We start from the raw sequence: 19773 nt of genomic DNA, 5'->3' as shown, positions 1-19773 counted from the left end.
AGTAGTGACTCTTGTTTGTCTAGGGGATATGATGGGAGTGAAGAGGTCCAGATAAGATAGGTAGATGTGTTCTAACTTCATCTTGCGGACTACTCCTATCAAGAATACTGGACTTTATACCCTAGTTGCTTCGGCGGCCTCAGAGATTGACTCAGACAGGGATGAGAAGGGAGTCCAACATTAGTTGACTACTACTGCTATGAAAACACCTGAACATGGTGGACTATGAAGGACGGACAAGGCTGTCGCCATCTGCCGCCTACCACTGCGGTTCCGTGGGGTGGAACACAACCCAAGGTAACTAACCAAGCCTAGGCACCATGCCAAAACTATCTAGTTACTTACTCCTACCTCGCACTAAGGTAAAGAGAACACGCAAATAAGTAGAACTTGCTACTTATGCCATCAAGGGATCCGACAACTAGAAAGATCAAGTATTCAAGTACTATTAAAGTAAAGGAGAGAAAGCAATATAACTAACAAAAGAAGAGAAAATTACTCGAACCGAAGCTTCATTCCTCGGAGGTACAAATTTGGAAAGGGGCCGACACTCCGGCTCCTCTCTCGACTCTCACCTCACCTCTCATCCTATTTTCTAAAGATATGTGGGTAGCTATGCTTCGCCTTGGACCTTGCTCCAATTCTCCATGCCTTGAAATGAAGGAGGGGTAGGTCGGTTCTTGGAGGAGTGCGTGGATTGGATGCAGGCCTGGAAGTTAAGCTAAATCTCCATCGAAGGAGGGGCACGTGGCGTGAAGTTGCTAGGTCGGCCGGCCTCCCTCAGGCCGGCCGACCTTCTGATCCACTGACTTTTCATCGTGCGCCCAGTATTGCTTCTTGCAATGTCGGTTGGAGTAACCGCCAAACGAATTTGGTCCGATCAGTCGACAATTGAGGCCGGGGGGGTGAGAGTTTCTCCCCAGGCATCAGATCAACTGCCACTGTGTGATGGACGGTGTGGCGTTGCTCTTCCAAGGCGATTTGTAGGCGGTTGGACATTTCTTCTTGCAGAAGGTGGGACTTTTGATCCATGTGATAAGCTCATCCATCCCTCCACTTGTGCTAACTTCCATCCAATGGTTGGCATTGATTTTTTTTTGTTTCTTTCAATGTTTTAAATAGCGGGCTATGGTAAATAGCGGCGTATTTTTTTCCAAGGCTAAGAGGCTATAGCGGAGGCTATAGCGGGCTATGACAAATAGTGGTTTACTACTAAAGCATGAAAAATACAAGTAATAGATGCACAAAAATATAGTAATTAGCGAATTTCATAAACATAAATATGTTTCTAGGGCTACGGGAATATTACTTAAGTTGACAATACAACAAAATTCATACAATCAAATATTGAGTTGTGCAAAAGACCAAAACAGTAGCACTAAGCTAAGTATAAGGCTATAACTGCGCTAAAACTACGCCGTTTAGCGCAGCTATAGCACAATTTAGCGTTCATAGCTGCCATAGCGGCATAAATACAAATAGCGTAGCGGGGACTCTCTGAAAAGGCTATAGCGGAGCGATAGCGGGGCTATAGCCTGCTATTTAAAACCATGGTTTCTTTGCATGCAGGTGCAGGTCCAACCGTGGATGATTAGGCCAACCTCGAGTAGCAACTCCAGGAGCCCATCGGAGGTACATATGAGGCCTTTTGGTCTTAACTTAGCTTTGGACATGTCTCCCAAGTGTTTAGGGGTCCATTGGTGAGTCCCCAAGGCCACAATACTGAGTGGAAAGTGTTTTGGGGAGGTGCCAGGCCGGCCGGCCTAAGTCAGGCCGACCGGACTGACATGGCCGCGTCGATGATCTTCCCGGAGGCATAACTTTTCCATCCGGAGTCCAAATTGAGTTATCCAAGTGTCCATTTCAATCGTCTCGCTATTCAACATGGTGCAGTCAAATATGTGATTTGAGTAACCTTTGAACCATGTCCAAGTGTCATTCGTACCGAGATGTTTGAATGAACCTTCATTTGTATGGCCTCAACTGCTCATTCACCAATAATGGTATTTATGCACCATATTACATGTATTCCTTGCAAAACAGGTTGGGACACAAAACTCATGGAACTCATTAGTTTAAATAAATTTTATATGCAAACTACTTCAAGTTCCGTCATTATTTGCAATGGTTGGTGGCCAAAATGGGCATATAATGGCCGTCAACACACCCCCACGCTTAGATTTTTACTCGTCCTGAGCAAAAGGTAGGATCAAGATTAGGGGGCTGAGCGGGTGGACGGCTGGGAGCTGCAGGCCGCAGCTGCGCCGGCGGAGGGCGGACGTGCAGAAGGCGGTGGCGGTCCCAGGGGGGCGCGATTTTGGGAGGGGCGCCGATTCGGCGAGCGAACGGCGTCGGTCTGGACTCTGGAGCGGGCGGACGGCTGGGGGGTGCTCTGTCTCTCATTTATACCGTAAACCTAATGGGCCACCGAACTAGCCCACAACCGGCCCAGGCCCATAAATCAAACAGCCCACAAAATAACTCCAAGCCTGATCGTTTTTCAACCTAATCGGTCCGACTAATCGCGACTAATCGACGACTAGTCGGACGACTAGAAATTAGTCGCCCACACCTACTCGGAGTCCCTTATCGAGGTCCCCGGACCGATAAGCCCGACTAATCGCGACTAATCGCGATTAGTCGGACGACTAGATAACATGGTCATCGATATGTTGGCGTCAGATTTAAATGCTTATCGGAAACTACTACCTGCGAATGTTAAAGATTATCTTAGCCGCATCACAGATAAAAATATAAAATAGAATGTAGTGTACAATTGTTTGAATATTTAATTGTCTTTTGGTGACAATGGTGATCCAATTGCTTTGATTTATTTCACCATACCTTTTGGAGTGACAACGTTATATACGATGAATGTTGTTATTTGTTGACAGATTTATATCGTCAAGCGCTTGATTTTTTCGCTCCCGTAGCAACGCACGGGCATACAACTATTGTAGTTCGAAGTCTGGTACCTTGCTATGACTAAAACTTTACAGTTCCTTGATAAAGTTTTGTTTGATCTTTATTAGAAAACAACTGCTGAAGAGCTGCTTGGCAAAGAACTGCCTCTCAAGTTTGCAGAGGTTGATGAGGAACAGGACAGGCTTGTCCTCAGCAACCGCAAGGCAATGGTTGACAGTCAAGCTCAGCTTGGTGGTTCAGTTGTCTTGGGAACTGTTGAGAGCCTAAAACCTTATGGTGCCTTCACAGAGCGGAATCAGTGGTCTTCTCCATGTCAGTCAGATTAGTGATGACCATGTTGCAGATATCTCAATAGTTCTGCAACCAGAAGACACCCTCAAGGTATAGCTGTCGTGGTCCATGGGAATTATTTTATACCCCTACTTCATAGAGCTAAGTTCAGTGAGTTCTGTTACAGGTGATGATAGTGAGCCTTGATCGTGAAAGAGGCCTCGTCAGCCTTTCTACAAAAAAGCTTGAGCCAACACCTGGCGACATGATCCGCAATCCCTAGCTTGTTTTTGAGAAGGTACATGTAAAATAAACAACATGTGCACATTTGTTGTGTATGCTTTATCTAACAAACTGACATGGTTTCTTTGGCTCACATCAGGCTGACGAGATGGATCAGATATTCAGGCAGAGAATATCTCAAGCAGAGGCAATGGCTCGTGCTGACATGTTGAGATTCCAGCCAGAGGTATTGCTAGCACCCCCTTGTTATTATTTTACCATGAAAGCGAATTTAATCTAACTTCAACTGTATGAGTAAATCACTATGGATGTGCCTGTTCTAATTAAATCATAATCCTGCATTACCTCTTCAGAGCGGATTGACACTCAGTTTAGAGGGAATCCTAGGATCATTGTCATCGGATTCACCTTCAGAGGATTCAGGAGAAGAACCCATGGATGAATAGTAGCGGTAGACAGAGCGCATCAGGTTTGGAAGATGTGAACGCTGTTTATCACATTCATTTTTCTGATATAGGTGTATTTCTGCATCAGTATGATAGGGTGATATCTGATATAGAGTTCTCATATGGCCCTAACATTGTACAGCTAGATATGCTAATATTGCCTGTAACCCAGTCAGTTGACTGATTTGCCGTATTCATTTGCTCCAACCTTGATCTACATGAATATAAATTCAAGTTCTGGAGTGTTGAGTTTAATTTGTACGAAACTCATAACTTTGTTTGGAAACAATTCCAGATTATCCCTACTGATATAGAAGTATTTATGCATCTATTTGATATGGTAATACCGTAATATATGTATATAGTTCTCAGTTGGCCCTATTGTAGTAATGCTTGATCTGATAAACCATGACGCATAGCGCAAAGCAATGATGGATTGCGTATATTTTTTGACTCATGTTTAGTTTTTATTTTATGATTTTTGTAATCAAGTATTATGTGTCTTGCGCTATAAATCTTTTCGCTTCCCGTAGCAACGCACGGGCATGCAGCTAGTAAATCATATTTTTAAAGAATATTTCTATAGATTATATGCGTAAAAGTTATGTTACAATTACGCTTGATAATAGTCTCATAAAATATTATGCTGAAAATAATAAATATCTATGTGTGTATAAGCTATCTTGAAAAGTTTTCAAACATGGAAACATCTCTCAAAATTCTACAATTTCTTGTAGGAGTTGTACTTAAAAGTTATCCCAAGAAAAAGTTGTGCATTACGTTCTTGCACAAATTACTCTGAAAATTTATTATATGAGGATACATAGAGATTTGTATGAATAAGTTATAAACTACAAAAATAAAAAGTTATTCTAAAATCAAAAAAAGAGAGGAAAAACTCGGAGACTTTTGGCGCGGGAACCAGAAAGCCCTTAAATTTTATCGGGTGTTTCAAAGGCGAGGAAACCAGAATGTACGTATCCAGAAAGGCCCAATAAGCAAAGCAAGGAAAATTCGGCCCAGGCGCGAGTTTCCATTTCGTGGGGATCGAGCGCACGACGGCAGCAAGCACCTCTCTCTCTCCTTCGGTCCTTCCCCGTTTGGGCGCCGCCGCACCACCCCCGCCATTGGCATCTCCATCGGCCATCGCCACACTTCGAATAAAAAGCTCGGCACTATCTTCCTGCGGAGCCGCTCACTCGCCATGCGCTCCGGCGCGCTCTCCCTATGATCCCGGGCGCTCACCTACCTCCGCTCCGAGCAGCCCGGGCGCTGTGCGCCCGGTTCTTCCCGTCGCGGCATCTCTGCAGTGACAGTTCTAGAAACAGCGGCGAGAGTCCCTCGGGCAATGTACAGATCAATAGTGACGGCGTCCGTGAGGGAGGAGAGGAGGTGATAGGTCTGGATGCGGGCCGCTTACCGCGGGAAATGCTCCTCCGGCTGCCGCCACCAGGAGGCCCGCCGGAGAGTGACGACGATGATGGCGAAAAAATTTCCCCTGGGCACAGTCCGAGGAGACGGTTGTTCGAGGATGTGAGGCTGGTAGCTGACAGGATCTTTAGGATCCTGCTGCAGGACGGCCCAGGGTTCAGCGCCCGCCAGGCGCTCGATGAAATGCGCCCGAAGGTGTCCAACGTGCTGATAAGGGAGGTGCTGTTCAGGTTTGTTGTGTCCGTGGACAGTGTGAACCGTGAAAGGTACCCGAAGCTTGCGTACAAGTTCTTCGTGTGGGCAGGGCAGCAGGACGGGTATCAACACGACACAAGCATGTACAACCTGGTCATGAAGGTTTTTGCTGAGTGTGGGGAGGTGAAGGCGATGTGGCGGCTGTTGGAGGAGATGGCGGAAAAGGGACTGCCTGTCTCTGCCCGGACATTCCACCTCCTGATATGCGCATCTGGGAATGTTGGGCTGAGGCGGAGGCTGGTGGAGAGGTTCATCAAGTTGAGTACTTTCAGGTACCGCCCATTCAGGAATGCATTCAATGCGATACTGCACATGCTTCTGACGATAGAGCAGTACTCTCTGATTGAGTGGGTTCATGAGAAAATGATCCTTGAGGGGCACTCGCCTGACATCTTGACATACAACATAGTGATGCGTGCAAAGTATATGCTTGGTAAGTTGGATCAATTCCATCGTTTACTTGATGAGATGGGGAGAAATGGGTTTACGCCAGACCTCCATACATACAATCTGTTGCTCCATGTGCTTGGTAAGGGAGACAAACCCCTCGCAGCTCTCAATTTGCTGAACTACATGAGTGATGTTGGGTGTGTACCAAATGTGCTTCATTTCACAAATTTGATTGATGGTCTTGGCCGTGCTGGCAACCTAGAAGCTTGCAGGTACTTCTTTGATGAGATGGTCAAGAAAGGTTGTGAACCAGATGTTGTCTGCTATACCGTTATGATCACAAGCTATGTGGCAGCTGGGGAATTTGAGGAAGCCCAGAGGTTTTTTGATGATATGCTGGTAAGAGGGCAGCTTCCGAATGTGTACACATACAATTCCATGATAGGGGGGCTTTGCACAGTAGGGGAGTTTGATAAAGCATTCTCTATGCTGAAAGACATGGAGTTGCATGGATGCACACCAAATTTCTCAGTGTACAGTAGTCTAGTGAGTAGACTACGTAATGCTGGGAAGGACTCTCAAGCTAACAATGTCATCAAGTACATGACAGATAAGGGTCATTATCTTCATCTGCTGTCAAGGTTTGGGGGATACAAAAGATGCTAAGATGAGATGCTCCATAATTAGATGCAGAGTAGTTCATTACTTTCATCTGTTTCCATTTTGGAAAGATGGATTAAGAGGGAGGACTCTTGAAACTAGTTACACTATAATTTATATACTTGATGTAGCCCATGGGATTATTTATCTGTTGATGAAGTACAGAAGTGTAGTGTTGTATGCTATTACTATTTTTTGTAACATCTAAATGATATAGGGTAGTGGACACTAGTCATGAGTAATGAATAAATCTTGATTCACCAGTCCTAGATAGGACATCCAATCTTCTTTTTGTTGCACTGGTGTACACATAACAGTAGTTTTATTGCTAATCCTAGGTCCTAGCCTCCCAAGCCAGATGATACCTGATTGCTTATTGTCGCTACACTGTGTCAAGAACGCACCCTAAATAAATTATCAGGCAATTGTTTTTTTTAATGGACAACATGATGAACATTAGGGTATTAATTGATCCACCTTTAAAATTTTACTGCTCCTCTGATTCGATAGAATGGAAAAGACTTATATTGTTCCCTCAACCTGATGTGCTCAAGAAAGCATACAAATCTAGTTGCATGATCTTTTATCCAATAGACAAGAAACATCGCCACAGTAGCTTGTGTCTTTCCGCAGCCTGGCTCGGCACAGAAAGTCATTTCTGCCAACCCTAGCATAGGATTAGTGATTACATGTCAGAAATCAGATAAGATCTGAGAATGAAATGTGAATTATCTTTGAGCACTAAGAGGTGGATGTTTATGCACTATTGCCACTTTCTGGTGCTCTTTAAGATAATGGCAATATCTATTCACTATTGATGTTAAAAATCTTACCTTTTCTGGCTTTATCAATATTCATACCTGTTGAAAAGTTTCCATTTTCTTTAAGGGATAGGGATCGGTTCAACATGGCACTTTAAGTACTAAATATTATTCAAGTAGTTTTCAAGATTCAGTTTGACCAGTCCTCCATTACTTCTGATGTCAAGAGAGTATTCATATGATTCATTTTTAGATACAGCCATACAGATCTGCCAGGATTGTCCATTATTGCCATCCTTTCTGTGTTTTTGAGCTCCCTGATAAATATTATTAGGTTGAGCTTCTAGTCATTTATGAACACAAGTTATTGAGGTAGGGAGCATGTATTGCTAAAGAGATGCACAAATCGTGCTTTTATTTTTAACTAATTTGTACTCTGTTGTATAAATTTTACATGGTAACTTCACATAGAAACATCAGTACAAAGTCAAAGGCTCAAAGCTATTGCAACTGCAGATAAGAGAGAGGTCACACAATGATATTATGCTTTATATTTTATCATTTCTTCTCTTCTTTCTTCTCCTCTTTCTTCTCCTCTTTCTTCTCTTCTTTCTTTTCTTCTTTTTTCTCCTCTTTCTTTTCTTCCTTCTTTTCTTCCTTTGCAGGTCCAATGGACACAATGTCAATCTTCCCAATCTTCTTTAACTTCTTTGCAATTGCAACAGCATCCATTTCGCCTATGATGGTCATCTTGTTCTCCTTCAGATCTGCTGCTATGGAGTCAATACCTGTGCACAAAACGAGGTATGTATCATCAGTTTTTGTTGCTGAAACAATAACTATTGTTCTTTTGTATTTCTTGATCACCCCTTCCTACAAGTATTTTATTTTCCAATTGATGTGCTGTACTTGTGTCATGTCGTGATGAAAACCTGATTCAGAAAACATTTCTTTCGAAATTATTATTGGCATACAGCTAATGTGAAGAATATCCCATGCCAATTAGAATCGAATAGACACTATGCCAAATTTTCTTCAATCTACATGCTTTTTCAAATGTTTATATACTGGAGTTTCAAAATCCATTTCTTTTGTAAAACATATACCAACGTCATGTATGGCTGTTCACCCGCAAGGGGCACATATGACAGCTTCCATGCATAAAGAAGAGCCCTTTCGACCACATTGTGTATTGAGTGGTCCACTGGTCCTCACCTTTGTGTTAGCGTGTGTGATAAATGAACTCCACCTTACGTGATTTATCCTCTCAATCCAACTTAAACTGATGCTAATCATTCAAAGTATGTGTCTTAAAGATTCAACGATGGGTAAACAATATGCTAGTTTGTGCAAATACCATATCTAGTCTCTTTCTTTGTTCAGAAACATATATTCCAAGTCTCAATGGCAAAACAATCCATTATCCAGAAAACATTGATCAGAGGGTACAAAATATGACCGTAAATGTCCGCAACAGCTTCAATGGCCTTCTGCTTGATCTTGTCATCAGTCATGGTTGGAACCCTCAGCACCACCTTCTGCTGCGAACCGATCAAGCAATACAGAGGTATGAGCAATCGAAAGAACTGAAGAACAAAATCAGGAGTGAGTGGTCTGCATACCTGAGCCATCTCAAAGCTCTGGAAGACAGAGTGGAGGAGAGGAAGGGAAAGGCAGAGGCTATGCTTGAGAATGCCTTGCAATGGGTATATACAAGGAGATGAAACCAAAGCTGATGCTGCTGGTGGGTTCCTTTATATAAAGGCGCAAGTGTGCTTGCCTGTCTGTTCTTGGTGCTGAGTGACCGAATTGCCCAGGGGGACTGTTTTGGTTGACACTGGGTGTGGTTGTTTATTTCGCCAACTATGCTTCTATATATTCAACTTTTCTTCTTCTTTTTGAAGGGAACTATATATATTATACGTCTGGTTGATGCGTGATGATTCAGACTTGCATCACTTTTGTGTTGACAAGTGACTAATAATTCCACCTCGCCGTCGCCGACTTCAAGAAGAGGTACGTAACTGTCAAAGTGTCAATCCTAATTCATTTTAACATCGGGATTTTTGATAATTTTTACCGCTCCTTCTTTTTGAGGAAGGAAGGGAATACATTCTTTCTGGGCAACCGCTGGGGAGGGCCTCTCGTTCTGAGGTCTGAATGTGTGTGCCCGCGACAACGCGACGCCAACCGACCACGCCGCCGGACGCACGAAAGGACGCTGGGCCGTCACGGTCGACGGCGTCGGCGTCGGCGTGACGCGGTCGTGACGGTGTGGACGGTGGCGCTACGCCTGATCCGATTCTTCTATATCCGACTCCATCCTGAGCGCATGATGTGACTCCGATGGTGCGGTGGAAGTAGGAAAGAAAACTGAAGACTGTTCGGCAACACCATCCAGGAAGAGCTGTTCATATGCGGTTGAGAGATGTTTGGCACATGAAAGGATGAAAGTACTCCATTCGTAAGTGGCAAATTATGCGAAATTCCTTTTTGGGAATCTTTGGTTCCAAACCACGCACTCACTTTGTGGCTTGGAAATTTCGCCAACTCTAGTACAAACTCTGTGAAAAGAAAGCAAAAGAAAATTAGTCGTAGAAGCACAATTGGGCCGGGCCGGGTGTGTCGGTGAACCTCGTGTCGAGGCCGATGCAACTTTAGCTTGGCCCAGTGGCACCAATAAAAAGGAAAAAGTCCATTTTACAATTTTTCTATTGCCCTCGTTCGATTTTCAACCCCGATGTACAAAATCAGGAATCTTGCAAACTCCAAGTATCAAAACCGTTTATTTTTCACCCTTCCCCGGTTTCCAAGGCAGTTTGCGCTGACATTAGAGCGGTTTTTCCTTTTTTCTCTCTCTCCAAATTTAATAGCAAGGGAAAAATAGTTAAATGGGTCTAAAAATTATGAAATTTTTTAGAGAGGTAGAGTAGGTGATAGGGAAACTATTTTAACTATTGTTTTTAGTTGGAACTCAAAAAAATTTGAAATGTAAATATTTGAATATGGGTAAAATTTAAAATTTATTGAATTTTTAGGGCATCAAAAAGTGCTCCAAAATTTATCAAATTTTAAACCTAAGGTTCATTTTAAATTTAGTTTACCATGTTAATTTTATTTGACTGATGTTCCATAGCAGTATTGTAAGTTTGTTCTTAAAGGCCAAATTTACGCCAAACTTGATTATTTTAACAGATTTTGAAAAAAATTCCATGGAACTTGAGTGAAATGAAATTAACATGATAAATTACGTTCAAAATGAACCTTAGGTTTCGAATTTAGTAAATTTTGGAGCATGTTTTAATGCCCTAAAAATTCAATGAAATTTAAATTTTACCCATATTCAAATATTTATATTTCAAAAAATTTTGAGTTCCAACTAAAAAAATAGTTCAAATAGGTTCCCTATCACCTACTCTACCTCTCTAAAAAAAATTCATAATTTTTAGACCCATTTAACTATTTTTCCCTTGCTATGAAATTTGGAGAGATAGAAAAAAAAGAAAAAACCGCTCTGACATCAGCGCAAACCGCCCTGGAAACTGGAGAAGGGTGAAAAAACAAACAGTTTTGATACTTGGAGGTTGTAAGATTCTTGGTTTTGTACATCGAGATTGAAAGCGCAATATTTGAAGGTTGTAAAATGGACTTTTTCCCAATAAAAACGATGTTCACATATGGGCTGGCTTATCATTATCAGACACATCAGCATAGTAAGTATGCGACCTCGAGAAGTTGAGACTTTGCAAGTTGCATGAATATTTCGTTGTCAAATGTTGCATGAAGCGAAGTTGAGACTGCTGCACCGATGTTAAAAGTAAAAAATGTAAGGATTGCTTACGCACTTCGCTGCACCGATGTTGGTAAGGGGGTGTTTAGTTAGTGAAAATTTTTGGTTTAAAGGTCACATCGATTATTTGACCAGATGTCGGGAGGGTTTTTTCGGGCACTAATTAAAAAACTAATTTCAGAACTCGCTTAGAAACCAAAAGACGAATCTTTTGAGGCATTTGACCGCATCATTAGCACATGCGGGTTATTGTAGTACTTATGTCTAATCACACACTAATTAAGCTTAAAAATTCGTCTCATCGTGTACATCCAAACTGTGTAATTAGTTTTGTTGTTTAAGTACATTTAATATTTCATGCATGTGTTCAAAAAATTTTGGGAACTAAACAACCCCTAAATAGAGACGGAAAAGGTATCCTTTTCAAGCAAACTTGGCTGTCAAGTTTGCTATCAATCAACTTGGTTCCCAAGTTTCGCTGGATCAGAGGTAAAATTAATAACTGTGTTGCTTTTCCTCACTCCCTCAATTTCGCGAATCCGGGATGTAAAGCAAAGTTCGTGTTCACCTTATGCCTAGTGTAAAAATAAAATTAGATGATGCAAATGTTGTCAATTTGGTTTCAATCCTGGTTTAGAAGACGTTCAAATGATACTATGGGACGATTGCTCTCGTCATTCCTAAATTCCGTTCAAATTTAAACTAGTCCCAAGGATTTAGGTCGAAACCCTCGCAGGTTCACCATGACCTTTTTTTTTAAAAAAACCTCCTAATAACCAGCGACTCCAAATTTACTGCTCCTTCCAATACTAGCAGGGTACCAGTCTATACATGGTTGGCCAATGGCCATGTCCTGGAGACAAATCACTCTCGGATTAACCAAACCCTCGCGCGCGAAGGCTCGGGTTATCAGTCAAACGCTACCCGGATTCCAGTTCCACCATGGGATTTGGAGCCGAACTCCTACGGCCGGTCCCTTGCCCCTCACGAATGCTCCTCGTATAAATCTCCGCCGCCGATCACACGGCACGCGCCGCCACTCTGCCGCGTGTCCGACTCCGATCACCCTCCTAAACCCCGAGGAGAAGCCCCACCCGGCCCGCCGCGCGCCGCCTTTTCGCGCCATCCGGACAACCGCCGGCGAGCCCGGGGGCCGCCCCCCGATCCGCACCATGGAGAAGGTGAGCGCCCCGCGGACTCGCACCTCGTGGGGGGTTTCCGCTTGTGGTTGTGCAATGCCATTCTCTGCGCGTACTCTGTTTGTGACTGCGCCTACACGATTGGGAGTTGAGGAACTATCGCAGATTGAAGTGTTTGATACGATTCGGCGCGCGAATTCGATGCGGATGCTTGGGCGGCGCTTTCAGGGGGGATTTCTTGGCGGGACTTTGCATAGGTTCTGGGCGACGGCAGCCTAGTGGCTAGTGCCGTTTTGGTCATTAGGTAGGCGCGATGTTCTAGTATTGTGTTTTTTCCCCTTTTAGGATTCAGCTTGCTTCTGTGAAAGCATACTGCACTGGTTGGTTTTTGCACATGCTGACACGCACAGTGAATGTATCTTTTGTTTAGATTTTTATCGATCTGATCCATTTTGGTGGTTTTGGCGTGTGTCTGCAGCCCCTGAATGCGAAGGAGTTGGAGAGGAAATTGAAGAAGGATCAAAAGGTATTAACAGTCCAATCGGACTATCTGTGCTTACACGATGTAACTGGAAATTTGGTCGAGTTGTGTGGACGTGTATGCCCAGTTTTAATCAATGCTGTCAGACGTGTTCTCTGACAGGCGAGAGAGAAGGAGGAGAAGAAGATCAAAGCAAAACAGAAGGAAGCAGCCAGGCTCCAGGTGGATGCAACGGCTTAATGCTCAACTTCATGTGATGAATTTTGTTTTTTATCTAATGCTCAACTTCATGTGATGAATTTTGTTTTGTATCTTTGCCGTGTTGATGTGGATTGTCTGTAGGCACAAGCAGTATCTGATGGAGGCGGAGCTAAGAAGAGTGATAAGAAGCTGAGAAAGAAAGGTGCTATGGATGAGAGCCCTGAGGATTTCATTGATCCAGAGACTCCTGCTGGACAGAAAAAACTGCTGGCATCTCAAATGGCAAAACAATATAGCCCCGCTGCTGTTGAGAAATCGTATGCTGCTTTTATTTGTTTCTCCATTGACTCTTATCATCAGAAGTTTTTTTGTAACTCAAGATAAGAAATATGTGGATAATTTTTTCTATTCCTTTCTCTCTGTTTTTTTTTCATGAAGCTGGTATGCTTGGTGGGAATCATCTCGGTATTTTGAAGCAGACGCAGCAAGCTCAAAGCCACCATTTGTAATAGTAAGTGCCCTCATTTTCTAAAGGGTTATATTTAGAACAAACATTCGCTCTAACTTAATGTGTGCTGCTGTTCAGTTATCTGATCTCACACAGCATTTTTGAGAATATACAAATAAGAGAAATTTGATGCATCTATTCTTACTTTACCTACTTACTTTCAGGTCCAGCCACCCCCTAATGTGACTGGGGTGCTTCACATAGGCCATGCGATCACAGCAGCTATTGAGGTAGTGACTATTTATTACATGTCCTTTTCACTCTCCATTGTCTGTTATGATTTCTGTCATTGATTCCCTGTATTTTGATTCAGGATGCTATAATTCGCTGGCGGAGGATGTCAGGCTACAATGCTTTATGGGTTCCTGGAATGGACCATGCTGGCATAGCAACCCAGGTATTTTTCTGTTTACTAGGCTGATAAGTTCAGTGCATAAACAAATATGGGATCCCAATATGTTCCTCTGCATGCGGCTTTCTGTGTTATCAAAATATCGGTTATGGTAGATTTTGCTGTTCGTTGTAGTATGGGAGTGGCATGAATATCTCTTTATCAGTATTTTATATGATAGCAAGTATATCAGCTATTTTTTTTTGCACCATCAGGTGGTAGTTGAGAAAAAACTGATGCGTGAGAAGAATCTATCGAGGCATAATGTAGGACGTGAGAAATTTTTATGTGAGGTAGGTGCTTTATTTCTTACACTGACCAATTCAATTTCAGTAGTAATATGTCCAAGTAGTATATTGCCACATTGATAAACATTGTTTCAATACCTATGTAGGATTTAGTGCCCAAATATTTGTTCTATAAATCATGTCAGTGAACACTGATGGCCATACTGCAATTTTTTTTTAAAAAAACAGAAGCCTAAAAAATGGCTCTGGACTCACATGTTTATATGTCACAATTCACACATATTTGCAAAAACGGAACATGGTGTCATTCCATATTATAAATTGCTGGTTCATTCTCACATTTCTTTGTTCCCTTTGTTGAATCATTTGTTTTCTGGTTCACTATCACATTTCTTTGTTCCCTTTGTTGAATCATTTGTTTCATAGGTCCTCAAATGGAAAGAGCAGCATGGTGGTGCCATTCTGAAACAACTTCGCATACTTGGAGCCTCACTTGATTGGTCACGCGAGGTATTCCTTTTTGTTTTTCTCGTTTGGTTTAGCTTGGAAATATCAACATCTATGTATACTATTTTGTTTTATTTTAAACCTCAAGTTTTTCAATCTATGTACAGTGTTTTACAATGGATGAGCTGAGATCAAAAGCTGTGACTGAGGCTTTTGTTAGGCTGTATAAGGATGGTTTGATTTATAGGTTAGTGTTCTCGTTGAAAGTTCTGTTGCTTTGTGGTATTTTGATTCTACATCAACATTGTGCGTGTATTTTCTCTCTCTTTATTATTTGTTATATTTGGAGTTCTCCCATATTTGCTTGATATATCTTCTTGATGGGTTACTCTTTTGCAGAGCTCATCGTCTTGTGAACTGGGATTGCACACTTCGAACAGCAATTTCTGATATTGAGGTAGACAAGGCTTCCACATTAACAATACAGTGGACAGTTTGGCTCCTGGCATTATTGATTAGCATCCAATATTATGTTTCAGTATGATATAGTTGTGTTTCCATCACTGCCTTTCAGGTTGACCATGAGGATCTTGCAGGGGAGACTTCATTAGAGGTTCCTGGTTATAAGTCTCCAGTGCAATTTGGTGTTTTGATATCTTTCGCCTATCCTCTAGAGGAAGGTTTAGGTGAAATTATTGTCGCAACAACACGGATAGAAACAATGCTTGGTGATACTGCCATAGCTGTTCATCCGCAGGATGGAAGATATAAGCACTTACATGGAAAATATGCCCTACACCCTTTCAATGGACGGAAGCTAAAAATAATTTGTGACGCTGAGTTAGTGGATCCTAATTTTGGTACTGGTGCTGTCAAGGTTAGTTGGCTCACCCAAAAATGCCGTTTTGAATATGTTGGTTGCGATTTTTCCTATTGGGGCTATTTACATATTGCTATAAGTATCCACTCTTATATCTACTTTGGATTTGGATTTTATTGCTATCTTGCAGATTACACCAGCTCATGATCCCAATGACTTCAAGGTTGGGGAACGGCATAACCTTGAGTTCATTAATATTTTCACAGATGATGGGAAAATAAGTGAAATGGGAGGCTCGCAATTTGAAGGGATGCCACGTTTTTCTGCTCGAACTGCTGTTATTGATGCTTTGAAAAATAAGGTGTTGCTATATTATTTATTTTTGCTGCTATTTCATTCCAGTTAATCCTTCCTCAATCTTGTAGCTGCCTTGCATTCATTTTTATTAAGATATCTTAACCATCGTTTGGTTACTCAGAATTCACAATTGAATCGAATCAACTTGAAAATTTTTCTATAGTAGAGTAATTCTCCACATAATTTGATTTCCTTGAACCTGAAGCTTAGCAATTATTACAAAAAGTAATTGTATGTGTACTTTGTTGTTACATGTTAGCATTCCTGTCTTCATTTCTTCAATTCGCTTTCCTTTTATAGCTGAAATGGGAAAAGAATGACATTAAAATTTTCCTTTCCTCGGAGTGACATTATATCTACTAGTGTAATTCCATCAGAGCCTTTTCCTGCCTCAGCTTTGTTCTTGTGCTGCATTGTCATAATCTGGGTAGTTTTTCGCAATACTATACGTTGCATTTGTGTGTAGATTACTAATCATTTTCTTATTTGTAGTTGAAACTTGTTGCCTATACATCTTGCTGCTTTCCTGTATTTTGTTATTATTAATGTAATTGTAATTGCAAAATTATAATCAGTTTGCACTTGTCAATCAAGGGTCTCTACCGCGGCACAAAAAGTAACGTGATGAGCTTGAGTCTGTGTTCAAGGTCTAAAGATGTCGTGGAGCCAATGATGAAGCCACAATGGTTTGTTAGTTGTAACTCTATGGCAAAGGGAGCTCTTGATGCTGTAAAGTCCAAAAAAATTGAGATCATTCCTCCACAATATGAGCAAGACTGGTATAGGTAATATATATTTTCTTACTTCTGGCGTGCATACTTTTCAAGTATATCGTGTTCATTCTCCTTGAATTAGTAGACAAATGATCAATGCCCCACACGACTTTTGTCCGTGTTGCAGATGGCTTGAAAACATACGTGATTGGTGTATTTCAAGACAACTTTGGTGGGGACACCGCATACCTGCTTGGTATGTGACATTAGAAGATGATGAAGAGAAAGACATGGGTTCTTACAGTGACCACTGGATTATCGCAAGGGATGAAAATGATGCAATCCTGGAGGCAAAGCAGAGGTATCCAGGGAAGAAATATCAGTTATATCAAGATCCTGATGTACTAGATACATGGTTTTCATCTGGCCTCTTTCCATTAAGCGTACTCGGTTGGCCAGATGATAAACCCGATCTTAGTACATTCTACCCTAGTTCTGTCCTTGAAACTGGATCGGATATCCTCTTCTTTTGGGTAGCACGGATGGTGATGATGGGAATGCAACTCGGTGGTGATGTGCCATTTCAAAAGGTAATTGAAAATTGCAGCTGTGCCAAGTTCTTCTCTTGTCAATAGCTGTCCTGCTAATGTTTCTGCCACATTAACACTGTAACAGCTTGCTAATGTTTATTGGAAATTAAATAGAAATGTATAATTTCCTTTTTGAGGCCAAACCCATGCGTGGTGCTTGAACTATTTAGCTTCCATCGGTTTGGCCTGTTAGAGACCCCTGAAACTCTTGGTCATTTTAAACTGTTCTCTACCATTTATTTCTCTGCATTGCTGATTTACTTGCTTCACATATTTGTCACATCTTTTACTTGCATATATATAGACATGTAGTGTAGTTCACTATGATCACCTATAGACATTAACCTGACTTTTGGGTCCAAGTTAGAAACTCCAATTGGCACACATAGTAGGAATGACGCCTTCAAAATTACAAGATGAAACCCTGATTAATGTTGAATATATTATCTGTTTATCAGGTTTACTTGCATCCAATTATCCGTGATGCACATGGCCGTAAAATGGCCAAGTCACTGGGAAATGTCATTGATCCCGTTGATGTGATAAATGGCATATCACTGGAAAATCTTCAGAAAAAGTTGGAAGATGGCAATCTGGATCCAAAAGAGATAGAGAAAGCAAAAGAAGGGCAGAGGAAGGATTTCCCTAATGGCATTCCAGAGTGTGGTACCGATGCCCTTCGCTTTGCCCTGATTTCCTACACTTCTCAGGTTACTAACGCTGATTTTTTTTCTTGTTTATATTGTCCTTGCCAACTTCTTGTAGTAAAAGTTCTCTTGTATTGTATTGCAGTCTGACAAGATAAACCTGGATATAAAAAGAGTGCATGGGTATCGACAGTGGTGCAATAAGCTGTGGAATGCCATTCGTTTTGCCATGAACAAGCTTGGAGATCAGTATGTCCCACCAGCAACTATTGCAGTGTGTTCTTTGCCACCTGTATGCAAATGGATACTCTCAGTACTTAACAAGGCTGTTGGCAAGACTAAGTTTTCACTAGAAGCGTATAAATTCTCTGAGGCTACATCCTCGATATACTCATGGTGGCAGTACCAGCTTTGCGATGTATATATTGAAGCAATAAAACCTTATTTCAATGAATCTCAAGATTTTGAATCTGCAAGAGGTGCCTCTAGAGATACACTATGGGTATGCTTGGACATGGGTTTGCGCCTGCTCCATCCATTCATGCCTTACATAACTGAGGAGCTTTGGCAGCGTCTTCCTCAACCTAAACAAGCCTGTACGAAAGATTCCATTATGATATCAGAATACCCCAAAGTTGTACAGGTAAGTTACTACTTTTAAGGACGAGCTTGATGTTCCAGGAATTTGATGTTCTGAATTCTAATTTGATTTATTAATTTATTTGTGAGACAATAGTCAGAACCTGTTTAATGAAATACAAATGAAGAATATGATGTGGCATCTGCCTCAATTTGGGAGATTGAGCAACTCTGCCTCCTGCAATAGATCTCAACGGAAACCTTTTGTTTTGGTTGGCAGGAATGGACAAATGATCAAATCGAATATGAAATGGAGATTGTGTTAGATACTGTGAACAAGCTACGATCACTTCGGCCATCAACAGATACGTATGAAAGGTTTGTACAAGTCCATGCCATGTGCTATCTGTGTTAGCATTGCGTGATAGATGATGTGCCATTTAATTTGATTCTTCTGATTCATTTGAATCTAATTCCGTATTTTCTGTTTGCACCTGAACAGACGTCCTGCTTTTGTGCTTTGCCGAGGCTAGGAGGCTACTGCCACCATACGCTCCTACCATTCCTATATTACAACACTTGCTTCTGTATCATCTCTTAAGGTTCGATACATCATCCATTTGTTTACTCCCTGTATTTATATTAATAATCTGTCGAAGTCAAAGGCACCGGTAAGACAAAGTGCTTATCCAAAGGGTGTTCTACCAGATCCTGGCCGAAGATGACCCAACTCCTCTTGATTGCGCCACACATATCGTCAACAAGGATCTCTCCGTGTACCTCCAGCTCCGGGGAGCCCTGGACACTAAAGCGGAGCGTGAGAAGCTAAGGAGAAAGAGGGATGAGATACAAAGGTAAGAGCAGTCGCAATATCTCTGCTGTTCAACCATCACTGCATCGAACTAGCTTCCACGGTTGTATTCAGTGGTAACGTCGCGTGCTTTTCCATTACAATTGCAGGCAACACGATGCCCTGTCACAGAACATGAATGCTTCGGGATACCGCGAGAAGGCCCCGCAGAGCAAGCAAGACGAGGATACAAGGAAACTGGCTGCTTTGTTGGGCGAACTTGAGATCGTGGACGAGGCTGAGAGTAAGCTAGACGCACACAACTGACGAAGTTAGACGCTTGACGCATCAGCCTTTTAAGGAACTAGAGGAATAACTGACATAGATTTTGCATCCGTTTGGATGGGTGATAAGATCTCACAAGTCTAAGCTCATTAAGTTTGCTGGATAAAGAAACGTACCTCCAATCTGTAAATAGTTTTCCTTAGGGCCCCTGCAAATAAACTTTGTTATGGTGCTGGTCGTTATTTTGTCATCTGATCTCTGCGCCTATCACTGTTTACCATCCGAGCTACGTACTTCTGTGCTCCTCGATGTCTTCGTTACGGCAAAAATGGTATGCACTCCAGCAGTCCTGCTCGCTTGTGGTACACCCTCGTTAACTGCTAAAAGCACCTATCCACTCACCACA

At 41.9% G+C, this 19773-nt stretch overlaps 3 protein-coding genes and 1 long non-coding RNA gene across 5 annotated transcripts; 3 read left to right on the top strand and 1 right to left on the bottom strand.

Moving 5' to 3' along the window:
* Nucleotides 1-2300: 2300 nt before the first annotated feature.
* On the top strand, nucleotides 2301-4151 carry LOC120687611. Its single transcript, XR_005680788.1, has 4 exons — nucleotides 2301-3306; nucleotides 3383-3493; nucleotides 3578-3664; nucleotides 3792-4151. It is a non-coding gene; the product is annotated as an uncharacterized LOC120687611 (long non-coding RNA).
* Nucleotides 4152-4950: 799 nt separating this feature from the next.
* On the top strand, nucleotides 4951-6903 carry LOC120690952 (pentatricopeptide repeat-containing protein At3g60050-like). Its single transcript, XM_039973887.1, has one exon. The coding sequence runs from the start codon at nucleotides 5112-5114 to the stop codon at nucleotides 6624-6626; it is 1515 nt and encodes a 504-aa protein (XP_039829821.1). The 5' UTR covers nucleotides 4951-5111; the 3' UTR covers nucleotides 6627-6903.
* Nucleotides 6904-7765: 862 nt separating this feature from the next.
* On the bottom strand, nucleotides 7766-9372 carry LOC120690953 (heavy metal-associated isoprenylated plant protein 39-like). 2 transcript variants are annotated; one of them, XM_039973889.1, is made up of 3 exons: nucleotides 9004-9372; nucleotides 8841-8919; nucleotides 7766-8169 (listed from the first exon to the last, which is right to left on the bottom strand). In XM_039973889.1, exons 1-3 carry the CDS (start codon nucleotides 9010-9012, stop codon nucleotides 7940-7942), a joined length of 318 nt encoding a protein of 105 aa, XP_039829823.1. In that variant the 5' UTR covers nucleotides 9013-9372; the 3' UTR covers nucleotides 7766-7939. The 2 variants fall into 2 exon arrangements, with proteins under 2 accessions (XP_039829823.1, XP_039829822.1); XM_039973888.1 differs by having other exon boundaries at nucleotides 7768-8169; nucleotides 8841-8922; nucleotides 9004-9249.
* Nucleotides 9373-12069: 2697 nt separating this feature from the next.
* Nucleotides 12070-19617, top strand: LOC120688475 (valine--tRNA ligase, mitochondrial 1-like). The gene is made up of 21 exons (XM_039970810.1): nucleotides 12070-12352; nucleotides 12789-12836; nucleotides 12954-13013; nucleotides 13134-13309; nucleotides 13431-13503; nucleotides 13665-13730; nucleotides 13814-13897; nucleotides 14107-14184; nucleotides 14566-14649; nucleotides 14754-14833; nucleotides 14986-15043; nucleotides 15161-15463; nucleotides 15597-15767; nucleotides 16358-16548; nucleotides 16664-17066; nucleotides 17525-17776; nucleotides 17859-18356; nucleotides 18573-18670; nucleotides 18795-18894; nucleotides 19001-19146; nucleotides 19253-19617. Exons 1-19 carry the CDS (start codon nucleotides 12344-12346, stop codon nucleotides 18823-18825), a joined length of 2763 nt encoding a protein of 920 aa, XP_039826744.1. The 5' UTR covers nucleotides 12070-12343; the 3' UTR covers nucleotides 18826-18894; nucleotides 19001-19146; nucleotides 19253-19617.
* Nucleotides 19618-19773: the final 156 nt, after the last annotated feature.

The sequence above is a fragment of the Panicum virgatum genome, chromosome 9N, assembly GCF_016808335.1.
Source record: "Panicum virgatum strain AP13 chromosome 9N, P.virgatum_v5, whole genome shotgun sequence".
NCBI lineage: Eukaryota > Viridiplantae > Streptophyta > Magnoliopsida > Poales > Poaceae > Panicum > Panicum virgatum.
Note: the sequence above shows the minus strand (reverse complement) of the source record. Positions and strands in the feature narration are given on the sequence as shown.

What these genes read in the sequence shown, in the direction of transcription:
- LOC120690952 (XM_039973887.1), top strand. Translation starts at nt 5,112, where the DNA reads ATGATCCCGGGCGCTCACCTACCTCCGCTCCGAGCAGCCCGGGCGCTG.
- LOC120690953 (XM_039973888.1), bottom strand. An exon ending in AGCTGTTGCGGACATTTACG is followed by an intron (nt 8,170 to 8,840) that starts GTCATATTTTGT and finishes TTTTGTGCACAG; the next exon opens with GTATTGACTCCATAGCAGCA.
- LOC120688475 (XM_039970810.1), top strand. An exon ending in ATGCTGGCATAGCAACCCAG is followed by an intron (nt 13,898 to 14,106) that starts GTATTTTTCTGT and finishes TTGCACCATCAG; the next exon opens with GTGGTAGTTGAGAAAAAACT. An exon ending in AATACCCCAAAGTTGTACAG is followed by an intron (nt 18,357 to 18,572) that starts GTAAGTTACTAC and finishes TTTGGTTGGCAG; the next exon opens with GAATGGACAAATGATCAAAT.